Source organism: Lolium rigidum, chromosome 7, assembly GCF_022539505.1.
Source record: "Lolium rigidum isolate FL_2022 chromosome 7, APGP_CSIRO_Lrig_0.1, whole genome shotgun sequence".
NCBI classification, from domain to species: Eukaryota; Viridiplantae; Streptophyta; class Magnoliopsida; order Poales; family Poaceae; genus Lolium; species Lolium rigidum.
Window position 1 is genome coordinate 51,498,925 of NC_061514.1, and position 13,632 is coordinate 51,512,556.

The 13,632-nt window shown below is 45.9% G+C and overlaps 2 protein-coding genes across 3 annotated transcripts; one reads left to right on the top strand and one right to left on the bottom strand.

Annotated features, from left to right (window-relative positions):
• Positions 1–708: 708 nt before the first annotated feature.
• Positions 709–2,562, top strand: LOC124677588 (DNA-directed RNA polymerase III subunit rpc9-like). Its single transcript, XM_047213565.1, has 4 exons — positions 709–754; positions 1,097–1,214; positions 1,334–1,486; positions 2,163–2,562. Exons 1-4 carry the CDS (start codon positions 747–749, stop codon positions 2,313–2,315), a joined length of 432 nt encoding a protein of 143 aa, XP_047069521.1. The 5' UTR covers positions 709–746; the 3' UTR covers positions 2,316–2,562.
• A 4,898-nt stretch (positions 2,563–7,460) lies between these two features.
• Positions 7,461–10,562, bottom strand: LOC124674277 (APO protein 1, chloroplastic-like). Of its 2 annotated transcripts, none has more exons than XM_047210314.1 (6): positions 10,498–10,562; positions 10,240–10,329; positions 10,053–10,108; positions 9,079–9,446; positions 7,883–8,928; positions 7,461–7,795 (listed from the first exon to the last, which is right to left on the bottom strand). In XM_047210314.1, the coding sequence occupies exons 2-5, from the start codon at positions 10,259–10,261 to the stop codon at positions 8,094–8,096; spliced, it is 1,281 nt and encodes a 426-aa protein (XP_047066270.1). In that variant the 5' UTR covers positions 10,262–10,329; positions 10,498–10,562; the 3' UTR covers positions 7,461–7,795; positions 7,883–8,093. The 2 variants fall into 2 exon arrangements, with proteins under 2 accessions (XP_047066270.1, XP_047066269.1); XM_047210313.1 differs by having other exon boundaries at positions 10,240–10,332; positions 10,498–10,540.
• Positions 10,563–13,632: the final 3,070 nt, after the last annotated feature.

A 13,632-nucleotide genomic window follows, 5' to 3' on the forward strand; every position in this document is an offset into this window, starting at 1 on the left:
ATCGGTTCGATTGGGAGATGCACTTTCGTGAGTGTGTGTGTGTGCGCGCGCATACTTACCAGATAGACTTGTTATTGGTTAGAAAATACAAAGAATAAACCGTTTGTTGTGGTGTACAACCACTTTTTTAGGCTTAGAAAAACATGTCTCTCAGTTTGGAAAAAAACTCGAACCTATTATCGAGTTGAAACATGTGTATGGATTCTTTTTATAAACTAATAGTATGATCAAAATGCATTGTAACCCAAACCCACAAAAAAAAATGCATTGTATATGAGGGCATGTCTCATCGTTAGCCGGAGGCAGGCCAGGGCAACAAGGGCCATGCTTCGGGCCCAGATCAGCCCAACTCGGTGCTCAACGCTCGGTCCAAGAGGTGAGAATGGTGCGGATTCTGCCATGGCCACAATTGGTTTGGGCTAAAACGGTGTGGGCTGGGGCGGTGCGGTTAGGTTAGGTTTGAAGAAAAAAAAAAAAAAAACCAGCGGTGCGGGACGCGACCAGCCACCGTTCCTCCCCATGGCCATGGCAGGCGCAGCCGCACACGCCAGCATCCTCTAGAGATCCCGCCCTCGCCCTTCACTCTAGGGTTTTCTTGGAGCGCCGCCGCCATCGCCTGCACCGCCGCCGTCTCCACCACCCGTCCCGCTGACCTCCTCCCGCAAGCACGGCAGTGCTCCTCCGCATCGCGCGACCTACGGCCGGCGCGGCCCCGCGGTGCTCCCGCCCCCCCGGCAGCGGCAACGATGAAGATGTGAGTGCCCATTTGCTGTTTATGGTTTCTGTGCCGTGCCAATCTTGTACCTCTGCACCTACCCCCACTCTACTCTGCAATCCCTTGCAAAACTAAGTTTACTACAGACACTACATCGTCTTATATTCATGATGATATTAATACTTGAATATTCTCCTAGCCTAATCCTGTTATGCACTAGTCTCGAGTCTCAGCTCTCAAACATGATAGCTAGCTAGATCCTGAGAATGATTAATATGTTCCGAATAACTTAGAATCTAAATCTGCATCATCAAATAGAGCCGTGCGTGCCCTTCTATTTCCAAGTCCTGAATATCCACTCTGCTCTTTATCCCTCGGCAGAGAGAAGGCAAACGCAGGACATCTCACCAACTTCGAAGTTCTCGACTTCCTGCGAACTAGAGGTGCAAAAACCGATCCCATGGGTTGCTTGGGGGCCGTTGCCGCATCGGAGTGTAAGGTGGTCATTTGCTTCTCTGATGCTTGACACCCATTCTCTATACTAACCTGTTTGGCTATGGCTCTATGTCCTTTCGTGCCTAAACTCATCTCATGCCCGTTGTTGTTGTTGTGACGCAGGTATACGAGTTCCTCCTGAAAACTCCTGCCTGCAACCAGACAAAGGAATCGGTTTCTGAATTCGCAAAGAGATGCGAGGGTTTCAAGCTTACTCAAGCGGAGAAGCTAAACATAATCAACTGGAGACCGTCCTCGGTTCCTGATGTCTATTCGGTATTTTCATGCTTGTTTTACTCATCTAAGATGTTCGTTGGCTATGATTTTTTTTTGTTAGCTGAATCCAGTTTTCGTATCTCTCGTCATGACGACATTGTCCACCTATGTTTGGCCAATTTGGCAGATTTCTGAAGTAGAGATTCAGATATATCTGAATAACAGTGATACATGTTTCGATATTTTCTGCTTACAACTGTGCTTGATTTATCACTAATTTAAGTGATCTGGAAATTGAATGTTTACTATTATGTATGGGTACTTGCATCTGTAGGTCTGTTATTTTTCGTGCATTAGTTAGTTGATAAATTTAACTAGTATAGAATTTAGATGAGCCGTGTGTTCTTTGGGGCATGCGTATCTTCCTGTACTTTTCCGTGTATACTTTTGGCAACAACTGGATTCACAGAACCACTCACCTTATACCCACTTGTTAATTCCTCTAGTCTAGTAAAACATTACGCCATTACAGTTGAAATTGATTTGTTCATCCAGAAAATTTGAGAGAATTGGTGGGTGCTGGAGTAATCTGTTTGCAAACAAGTACCACAGTCTGTTTTGTTGCGCCGCCTCCATTATGTTGTTAGTAATGTTTTAGATTAAGACCGTGTTATTTCGCCAAAAAAAAAAGTAGTTCAGACCTCATTCATCTAATTTGTTCCGTTCTTCGTTGCAGATGGTAGAGGAGTGTGCGAAAAGATTTTGCAGAGATGAGCAAGGAGCGCCATGTGACGGGGAACAACGTGCCACAGAACTTTTGAATCTTGTAAATGAGGTTTTGCCACCAGCACCCACTGAGCCTGAGGATGAAGTGATGGAGGACGCCTGAATTGGTCAGATTCTCGACATCAGATACATATTGTCAGATCAGCCTGTAGCTCATGTCTGCATACATGTTCTAGAGTAACAGCAGTTCATAGTGGCAGAAGACCATGTTGTCTGATGCATCCATGCTAGAAACGAAGATTTAACTTAGGAGCTTCAGTGGCAGTTGAGGCTCTGTTCATCCTTTGTTGGAAACGAAAATGAACTAAAAGACTAAGCATTTTCTTTACGATGTGATAGTTAGTACCCAATTTTCATGAATGATACATCCCTTCATGCGCCACATTCCCACACACATATAATTGCCAGCACTTTCAAGACATTCTGGTGCCGTAAAGTGGCACCAGCTTGTTGCTCATGCATACCTATATACAGTATATATCGGTTTGTTGTAAACTCGATTTCTGTTAGTCAAGCTTGGACTGCACTTGGATTAGTTCAGCAGCTCTGGGGCCTCCTATATAAAGAACACCACAGCAGGAGCCATGACAGTCACTGGCTCGCTCCCACATCGCTAGACTAGTAGTGCACTTTCAAAAGGCTTCTCATAATGTTCGATAGTAAGATGAAATAAGGCACAAGCAGTTCGTGAGAGCATGATGTATTGGATTCGTGGAGGAAATCGGCTCTTTAAGCTCAAAAACATTACAAACCAATATGTTAGGTGAGTTGTCTACGTTCGTTTACTAGAGCTGGATCCTGTTATCTCAATACCGAAAGCTACATATATACCTTATGTATTCCTTTAAGCCAACCTTTTATTCTAATCTTGCAAAATGTGTAGACAGTATGATCATGCCCTCATTTGCGACACGCTTCCCCGCCCTCTTCTCCCACAGCGCCCGTCAGCACGCCTCCGTGGCCACCGTTGTGACCCAGGGGCTGGATCTCTAGGCGCGCCTCACCACGGTGGCTGGGGCCGAGCTTGCTACGGTCCGCCGCATCATCGATTGTACTCACCTCGGTGTGGGGCACGATGGCCTGGCCATCGACTCTCCCTTGGCGCCCCACTTCTGCTCTCGAGAGGCTTATAGGGCCCTCTCCCTGGCTCGCCCCCTCGACAACTCCGCCTGTGTTGCCTCAGGACTCCGACGAAAGTGAAGATCTTCATGTACCTCGTCGACATCGACCGCCTGAGAACCAGGGCGAACCTCTTCTACAAGAGTTGCGCCCCTTCTGATGGTTGTGCCGCATGCCCCCTCCCCGAGATTGGCAAGCACCTCTTCTTCGACTGCCCTTGTGCGGCGGCAGTTTGGAACCGGCTGGATGTCCCAATCCCTGCCGGTAGTTTCTCTCTTTGGGACCTCCCGGTTCCTGCTTCCAACTCCCTCAGCACCTGGAGTTTCATCCTCGCGGCGATCTTGTGGTCCATCTGGAAGTCGCGGAACGACCTCGTCTTCAACGGGGTGATCCACTCCACCGGCTCGACGTTGCGGAGGGCGGGAGATGGCATCGCTGTTTGGCGGTGGTGGCTCCGCCTTGCAGACCGTGCACCGCTCGACTCGCTTCGTGCCTTCATACTCGCTAGGGATGTGACTTGACTTGTTCTCTTCCCCCCTACATTGTTTTCCCCATCTGTAAACTTGACAGGCTTCTTGGCTATTTTCGAGAAATGGAATAACAAGCGGTGGGGATCGCCCCCCCCCGGTCTACCTTGAAAAAAACTGCCCTCGTTTGCTAGAACACATATTCGGTGATCGTAGGGGGATGCCATATTGTCATTGCCAATCTAAATGGGTATGGATGAACCTGTTTTTTCTCCCTCTTTTAACTAGCAAAGACCATTCTCGAAGGTACGCATGAACAAGTTCTTTGCCTCTTTAACTTAGCAAAGACCGTCCTCGAAAGACTGTCTTGGGCTATGCTATGCCGGCTTAGCAAGACACAACCTAAGCCAAATAAGTCGAGGTCTCCTATAAACCCTAGATCCGGCTCCCTATATAAAGCCGAAGTACGTACGCCTTTACGATATAAGCAATGCTGCATATGTACTATGTACACTTGTGTTTCCTATAGTGACTTATAGCAGGACGTAGGACACTTCCACTGCAGAGACCTGAACCTTGGTAAACCAAGTGTCCAGTCTCATTGCCCGACCATCGTGGCCTTGCGCTCCATATTCTCTCCCCGTTGTGATCACCCCCTAGCCAGATCCCAATATCAACACTAATACACTATGGCATTTGGCACCGACCATGGGGCGGAAGGCGTCGCGAATCACGATTCGGGCAGGGGGTTGGTGTTTTGTAAGTTCGATCAATTGTATATAGAAATAATATGAGTACCCATGCTACCATAGGTATCAATAGATCCACCATATGATATATCTTTAACAGTGTGTATATATTAGTTCAAACTTACTTTGGAATGGAAGTAGCATTTGTTCAAACTTACTTTGGAATGGAAGTAGCAAAGTCAAGTCGTATACTATGCACATGCACATGCACTAGACAAGTTTTCCATGTGTAAAATAATCAGTTGATCAAGCTTTGTACTAGTATGATTCTAGTAGGTGGTCCGTGCGGCCGCTGGGGCGTTCCCCTCTCCCCATCACTTTATTCCCTCGCTGAAGGAACAAATCTTTTTTACGAGAAGAAACAACGGGCCAAGCAAGCTTAGCACCGAGCTAAGTAAGAATGTAGGATCCTGAACGGGAGGTCAAGTTCCATATGGAATCCGATCGAGAGACCAGCGGCCGGCGACGACGGAAACGAGCCGAGCGGCCGAAATCCACGCGCGAAGCAGCATCCCCACCTACCTACACCCGGCCCCAAGAAGAACAAGAAGAAAAGGATCGGCGACCAACGTGACCATATATTCTTCTTCGTCTTCTTGGAGACTTGGAGTAGCCGTCGCCATCGTCTTGTACTCGTGCGAATCGGAGACGGGACGCCACCAACGGAGAAAACAGGGACGCGGAATCGTGGAACAGCGAGCAGGTTCCCGGTCCCGGCGGCCGGCCGGCCGGGTCGGCGTCGCACGCGCGCACCGTACGTACGGTCCCTCCTAGTAGTATCTCGTCCAGTGATCGGAGAGGAAAGGAGAATGTTGGAAGAAGAAGACAAGCATGTGAGAGAAAGCTCACAGAGTCACAGTCCATCCATGTTCGTAGCTAGAGTTTCATCGTGCTCAGCTTTGGGCCGCTGTTTCTGTAATGTGTGGTGCGAGCTGATCGATCGTTTTCCGATATTTCGAAATGTTGCGACAAATGCATTGCAGATGATGTGAAGTGCTCGAAGTAGGGTTAAAAGAACAATGAATTAATTCTTGACGATCAATCGATCGATCGATACACGAACAGGAAAATTGGCGGGAACGGCAGCGAGCAGCAGATTGCGCGTTGTCCATGGGATGGAGGCTAGATCGATCGATCTAGCTTCACATCACGCGGCAGCCCACGGTGTTTTCCTCGTTGAAGTAATCCACGTCGAACCGGGACGGCTGCGGCCGGATCAGCATCTGCTGCTGCTGCTGGGGCATCGGCATCGGCATCGGTGGAACCGGCGGTGGCATCGCGTAGTAGCCGCCGCCGCCGTAGTAGGACGGCGCCGCCACGTTCGCTGGAGCGTAGTAGGGCTGCACCGGAGCGTTTACCGGCGCGTAGTAGGAGGGTGCCGTCATGTTCGCGGGTGCGTAGTACGGCATGTGCATGGGCACGGCCATGGTGGGCGGCTCGGCGCGGTAGTAGTGCTGGTGGGTGGCCGCCCCGTCGTAGGGAGAGGAGGGCTTGGCGCCGCTAAAACGGTCGCCTTCTTGCTCGAAGGCGCTCTCGTCGTTGCGGGCGGCGGTCTTGGACGACGGCGCCTTCCCGTGATCGGTGGCGTCGTCGCCGCGCGCGGACTGCTGGTGCGCGGCGCACTTGTGGCAGTCTTTGTTCTTGTCTGACGCCGCCGCAGCCTTCTCGCCCGTCTTGTCCTTGGCCTCTTCCTTGCGCTTGCTCTTCTCGCCTGCCGGCGCCATCCTGCTGTCACCGCCGTCGCCTGCACGGTCCTTCCCACCATCGCCCTCGCGCCTTTTCTGCCTCTCCTCCGCCCCCGACGCCGCCGCCACCAGCACCTCTGCGATCTTGCCGACCTTGGCGAGCTTCTTCACCAGCACCTTGGTGTCGACGTTGCCGACAACAGTCACCCTGTCGAGCGACGGGTGGATCTCCGTCCTCAGCACGCCCTTGAGGCTCATGGCCTTCATCACCTTCCTCCGGCACCCGTCGCAGCAGCTCACGTTCACCTTCAGATCAACTCTCTGCAAATCACCAACAAATCCATAGGTGTTCATTCACAGCCAGCAGATATCACCATGGATCACCAGACTTCACTGAACAACCAAGCTTTTGAACGATATCTCCGTGGCCTGTACATACCTTGAGCTCTTCTTCCTTAGCCATGGCGATGATGACTACGGCGCAGGAGCTCAAGAGAGAGGCCGACTGATCAGTAGCTGAGTGAGTGGTCGATGAGGCAGGTTGGCCAATCGTTGTTGCCTCGTACTTATACACGACCACTGAATACATGTGCGCAGCTCTTGCAGCTGGACCGTTAGATACATGGTCCATCCATTGATTCCAAGAGCTGTATTTTCTAGTGTTATTTTGTTCAGCCTAACACAAGGGGAGGAGAGGTATATACCGGGACAACTCAATCATGTGTACTTGCAGTTGCATTGCAGCCGCTCACCCTGTTCTCTCTGCGTTTGAGCCAGCATCAGAGGCTCAGGGCAGAGATTTTTGTGCTGTGACATCCTTTTTGCCTAGTGCAATAATCTATGTGATGACTAATGACATCTCCGGTCAGTGCAATAGTATTGCAATATGAATATTCTTTCCTTTATGCTTATATGCTAACATGAAGGGGAAAAATGCACGAGTTTGAAGCACTTAAGTTCAAGCAACCTTTGTTGTTAGATTGTTTTATACACCTGCTTCAAAAAAAAAAAAAACGATTGGTTTATACTAGTTATACATGCTTCCTGATATGAGCAGTTCAATTCTGTGAAGAGCATGAAAGAAACATTGTTCAGGCCGGCTGAACAGCCCGATGTAGATCCTTCAAAAACACATATAGTGTTCTCTTCCTGGCTCTCTAAGTCTAACCATCCATTTGTTATGACTTGTGCAACCATGTTACAGAGTATACAGGGGGGACAAAAGAAGTACAAGAGAGAATACAGTATACTGATGATCTGATGGTATACATGGAGCCGCACCGGGAGTGGTGATCTGTGGGCTCATCTTTTAGTCCATGATTAATCACAGCCAGGCGCACAAATGCCCGAACAAATCTCCGTGATTAGTTTAATCCCAAGAATCAGCCTCACAATTAAGCATACTACCGGCGGAGAAAGGGGGAAGCCATCTGTATCGAGCCATTGTAAGTGCCTCACAGTCTAGCATAGGGAAGAACAAAGCATCTGCCCCTCCATTAAACAAGATTATACACACCATAGCAGAAGACATCCTTTTTCACTTCCTTTCTTGAAGTCGTGCATCTGCAACAAAGCAGTGATCAAATGGTCATAAGATACATGGTGTCACCGAGAAGACAGGCAGGCGAAGGCAGGATATACGGGGATCACCTTTTGATGAATACCTTTACCAGATTTATGAATCAATTTGATTATTGTTCATCACGGTTCAGCCATACCTACTATATAATACAGCCTATGTATATGCCGCTAGCCGAGCAGTATGACAGGGCCCAACCATGAGTGCATGCGTGCAAACAAGCTACTTTGTCTGGAATTAGTACTCTGGGCAACTGCAGAAGTGCAGGGTAGAACATTGTTTTCATGCAGCCCTCCGAACTTCCTTGGAGTCTGGGATGACGATATCGGTCCTCATCATTGGTATATACTCATCAGGTATTTCAGCACCTGCCTGCACACATAGCTCGACAACAGCCGGAGCTTTGCCATAGAAACTCCTTAGAGAGGATATGAGAGGAGGGCCAGCAGGGTCAGGGACATGCCACACATAGTTCGGTGGTATGACCTCGTCGGCAACCGCATCCTGCCACCCGTGCTTGCCGTCTCTCCACTGGTGCTTGAAAGCTCCGCAGAGCTTCACATTGTGTCCCCATGGACCGACATGGACCTCAGAGCAGTACCCACATGCTTTTACACTGTACTTTCTCATCAGCTTCCGCACACCCTCCCGGACATTGCAGTATGCTTTCAGTGTCATCTCTGCATGCTCTTTCACGTTGCATGGCGCGGGTGACTGCCCCTGTTGGTTGCTAAGTGTGTCAAGCTCAGCAAGAAGAGATACACAGTCCTCTGATCGATGTGGCTTAGGCTCCTCGATAACTCCACCACGGTCAATCACCTTCTTGCCAATCATCCGCACAGGAGCAGTTCGTCTCCTTGAGGGATACTGTGGTAAGTCGACACCAGCCTGAATGCATAGCTCAACAATTGCTGGAATCCTGTCAAAGTCAAACCTGGTGTCATGCTTGACCCTCCGACCAAATGGGTCAAAAAGATGATAAGATTCGATCGGGATGAGCACATCATTGATGGTGCCCCTGACCCAAGAGTGGTGACTGTTTTGATGCTGGCTTCCTGAGCCATAACAATCTTGTATCTCGTGGCCAACTGGGCCAACATGGACTTGAGGGCATTTTCTACAGAATCAGAAGACGGCTGATTAATCAACAAAATACTTGGTGAATCATGTCATAGGGTAGTGATTTTACAATGTGTCTACATAAGAGACTTTAAATATTAATGCATGTAAGAAAAGCTTATGACACAAATCAGACTTCTCGAGTTACCTGCAACCATAAACTGTAACAACATTCAGAAGTTCAGAGAGGCCTCTGATGAGCACTTTCCAGTTATCAAGGACTTCATAGGCAACAGGGACAAGCTCTGGTAAAAGCAACCCATTCTTTGGGGGCTCAAGAGGCTTCTCTATCCTCATCTGTGCAAGTCTCCTATTTTGGCGGGAAGCTTGGAGCATCTTCTTAATTGGAACTGGAAAGGGCTTCTTTTTGTTCTTCGGGTGTAATTCTGGGAGATCAACATTTTGTGGTTGTTGCTGATACCTTTCATGCCTCTTACTGGCAGGGTCAGGATCAGGAGAGTACTCACAGCATGTTATTGTCATTGCCCGGTAAAATCGTTGAGATTGGGATCCTACCTGTGATAAGTTATAAGTAAAATGGTTAAGTACAGACTGGTGAAAGTGTATGCAAAGAAAGAGGAAAATCATATATTTTTTCCATCGCACCACGACTTCACCACAAACATACTCGAAGGCTGAAACATGCCGACATGCCACAATGTTGTACTTCCTGCGGTTCAAATTAATTGCCTCAAAATGGATGTATCTACACACTAAAACATGTCTAGATACATCTAATTTTGGGCTATTATTTTGGACCGGAGGGAGTAATAAAATCTACAGTGCAGACTGAAACAGAACATCACAATTCACAAAGCAAAACTCACGGTAGAATGTAGGTGATATGAATATGGATAATTTTACGTTCCACAAATTGCTGATATAGCGGAAAGAGATGACATACTTGTATTGGTCTGTAACGTCACAGCAATTTTTCAATATATGCTAGATCAAGGGATGAGAATTTATCATGCAGCACAGGTGCTGAAAACGTGCTGCTCCGAAATAACACCACACTTGTGGTGTTTACAGACTATATACAATCAGCAATGTTGCAACATCCATTTTGATTACCTAGAATGGTTTGGGGTAATTTTAAAAGCCAGAGCAGGGAACCCATACCTTTATCAACTTTTTGGTTCTGGTTGCACTGATACCTACCAAGCTAAAACGAACACCTGAACGAAAGATTGAGAGGTGAATCTGAGACACGGTAATACAAAATTCTGACTGGATGAAATAAGATGTTGAAATTAAAGGCGATGGAGCCGCGGAAGCTATGGGGATTGCTTGACAGTGGTGAACGTACCCTTGCAGTTAAGCATCTCCATGGCAGAAATCCAAGCCCCTAAAGGGAGTTGCAGCTTGCTCGGCTCCTGGGAGGCTGGAAACGCACAAGCTGCTAATTCGGAAGATAGGCAGATGTCAGTCGTCAGCTGAGAGCAAGACACTGAAGGCAGTTTTTTAGTGTTGGTTCAGTTGAATCCCCAAGATTTTTTCGGAAATGCGACGGGATGAGAAGCTGCGGGGCCGGCGGCACGGCGAACGCAGAGGGGAGAAGGGGTACCTGGTGGTGGTGGCGCGCTGGAGGAAACCGGGATGTCGGGGGCGCCTCGAGGCAGCGGCGCCTGCCGGCAAGGAAGAAGAGAAGGGCCGGAAAGTAGGTGCGCGTCCTCGTACACACGGAGACTGTATCGGAGCCGAAAAGAGGACGCCGGCGGAGGGTGGAGCTTCGCTTGCTTACGGCGGCAACGGCCGGAGCTCACGGGCGGCGACGAGACGAATGGCGGGGAGAGATAAGAACAGCGACGAGCGAAAATATCTCCGTTTTTTATTTTACACGTGGGCTAGTCTGGTATAGAGGCCCTTGAGGATTGGGTACCTGGGCTATGGTATGTGAGGAGGAGCATGTACATGTATTGGGCCGAAACGCTCAGTTTACGAAAATGTTTTTGACTTAAGTGATTTGTTGGGCCTATAGAGACCTTCAAAACGAGGTTTTTGATTTTTTTTTTGGAATTTCGTTTTCTTTTGTGAAAATGTTTTTTTTACGAAGTGTTCGTCCATCTATTAATAATCATCAACAGTTGTATAAAAATAACTAATAAAAGTAATAAAAATATATCTTTAGACCACCTAGTGAGGACTACAAGCACTAGAGCGAGCCGAAGGCGTGCCACTCTTCTCGCCCCTCCTTACTGAAGCTAGCAAAACTTGCTATATATAGCAGACATACAGAAAGTCATCCTGTTAGAACCTCAAAAGACCTTTGCACCAAAGCAGCAATCATCACCAAAGATATGAACCATAAATCGAAAGGATCAGACCAACCACACCACCGTCTGGATCTCAGGAGATCCGTTAGAAAGATAACTCCATACACCCTTCACGTGAGCTAGGCGCGCAACGAAAGGGGATGGAACCCTCATCGTTTCTTGGATTGCATTCGTTTGTCTTGTTTAGCACATACTAATATACAGTAGAGAGAGAGAGAGAAAATACTACTCCATCTCAAAACTTAAGGCTTATATTTTTTTTATAGAAAGTCAAACTATGTCAAGTTTGATTAAATTTTTACCAAAAATCATTAACATGCAAAATACAAAATCAATACCATTAGATAGATAATAAAATATATTTTCATATGGTATATACGAAATCAATGTTATATTTTTTGTACAAAATTAATATCATATATGTTTATAGATTTTCTAAAAAATTGGTCACACTTTACTTGTTTTGACTTTACAAGAAAATATAAACCTTAGAGCAAGTAAAATAAGTTTTACTCAGCTGACTATAAGAAATAAAATAATATATTTTTGTCTAACTGAAGGAGAGAAGGTAAGTGGGCTCTAGCACGTGCTCCTAGCCTCCTAGATAAGTTGTGAGAGTGAAATGTGGGACATACATTGATAAAGTACTACATTCTTATAGCCAAATATTGTACATGTTAGCTATAAGTTAGCTATAAATGACATGGCAACTTGGTTATAGCAAACAATTGACTATACTATTGGAATTGCTCTTAGGCTAGTCATAGTGCATAATATCATATAATAGTATCATGCACATGATACTTGTCTATGATACTATCTCTATAGACTAGTCATGTTGAGGAGTAATATTAGATAGTAACATGCTACTACCACTGGTAGAAAAATGGCCTTTAGTCGCGGTTCGCAACTGCCATTAGTCGCGGTTGCGCAACCGCGACTAATTAAGCGCGACTAAAGGCCTCCCCTTTAGTCGCGGTTGCTTACGAACCGCGACTAAAGGCCCGTCCACGTGAGCGGCTAGCCTGCGCCTGTGCGAAGGACCTTTAGTCGCGGTTGGTGTCCCCAACCGGGACTAAAGGCTATTTCGTTAAATTTTTTTAATTCATTTGGGTTTCTAATTTTTTTCCACTCCGTTTTTTTTTTCTATTTTTTTTTCAGAATTTCTATTATTTCGGTTATTTGCATAGCTTAGTCTCTATCTCTAACTACACTTATCTCTAGTCAAACAATTGGTTATAGCAAATGACATGGCAACTTGGTTATAGCAAACAATTGACTATACTATTGGAATTGCTCTTAGGCTAGTCATAGTGCATAATATCATATAATAGTATCATGCACATGATACTTGTCTATGATACTATCTCTATAGACTAGTCATGTTGAGGAGTAACATTAGATAGTAACATGCTACTACCACTGGTAGAAAAATGGCCTTTAGTCGCGGTTCGCAACTGCCATTAGTCGCGGTTGCGCAACCGCGACTAATTAAGCGCGACTAAAGGCCTCCCCTTTAGTCGCGGTTGCTTACGAACCGCGACTAAAGGCCCGTCCACGTGAGCGGCTAGCTCGCGCTGTGCGAAGGACCTTTAGTCGCGGTTGGTGTCCCCAACCGGGACTAAAGGCTATTTCGTTAAATTTTTTTAATTCATTTGGGTTTCTAATTTTTTTCCACTCCGTTTTTTTTTCTATATTTTTTTTCAGAATTTCTATTATTTCGGTTATTTGCATAGCTTAGTCTCTATCTCTAACTACACTTATCTCTAGTCAAATTACTTACTCGTGGTCAAACTTCCCGCTCGGTCACCCATCCTCCCACTACTCCACCTCTAGCACGCTTAACTTCCTAGTTCCTTTCCCATCCCTCTTCCAAGTGTTTCGCGCGCATATTGTTGATAGTAGTATCATATCAATCCTATTAACATATTGGTCGATGTCACATTTTTTTATTGTTTGAATTTCAAATAATTTTTTTTTGATAAACAAAAATAATGATGTAATAATAATTGTGAATAAATAAATAAACATTAACTTTTAAATTTTTATTATTTTTAATTTTTTTTTAAAATTTTTTTTTTGCCAAACCTAAAACCTAAAAATTTGAAAATCTAAAAATTGGGTAAAAGTAATAGTAATCTTTATGCTGGATGCAATTATTAATTTTATTTTTTTGAAAAATTTAAAAAATATAAAATCCATAATTTATAGCAAAAACTAAAATCTTCCTGCTTTCGTATTTTCATTTTCATTTGGAATTTCCCAGGATTTTTTTGATATATTATACGTTTTTTTTCCGACGTCGTATGCAAAAGTTATTGCGGTTTTACCATTTTTTTAACTTTTTTAGCAAAAAAAGTGAAAGTTTGAATTTCTTAATTTCTCCGAATAGTAGGTTGCATAACATACAAGAATCTGAAAGCAAT

Excerpts from the sequence above, each read along its gene's own strand:
- LOC124677588 (XM_047213565.1), top strand. Across the intron at positions 1,215-1,333 it reads TTGCCGCATCGGAGTGTAAG|GTATACGAGTTCCTCCTGAA; the intron begins GTGGTCATTTGC and ends GTTGTGACGCAG. Across the intron at positions 1,487-2,162 it reads CGGTTCCTGATGTCTATTCG|ATGGTAGAGGAGTGTGCGAA; the intron begins GTATTTTCATGC and ends TCTTCGTTGCAG.
- LOC124674277 (XM_047210314.1), bottom strand. The coding sequence starts at position 10,261 with ATGGAGATGCTTAACTGCAAGG. Across the intron at positions 10,109-10,239 it reads GGAGATGCTTAACTGCAAGG|GTGTTCGTTTTAGCTTGGTA; the intron begins GTACGTTCACCA and ends TCTTTCGTTCAG. Across the intron at positions 9,447-10,052 it reads GAACCAAAAAGTTGATAAAG|GTAGGATCCCAATCTCAACG; the intron begins GTATGGGTTCCC and ends AACTTATCACAG.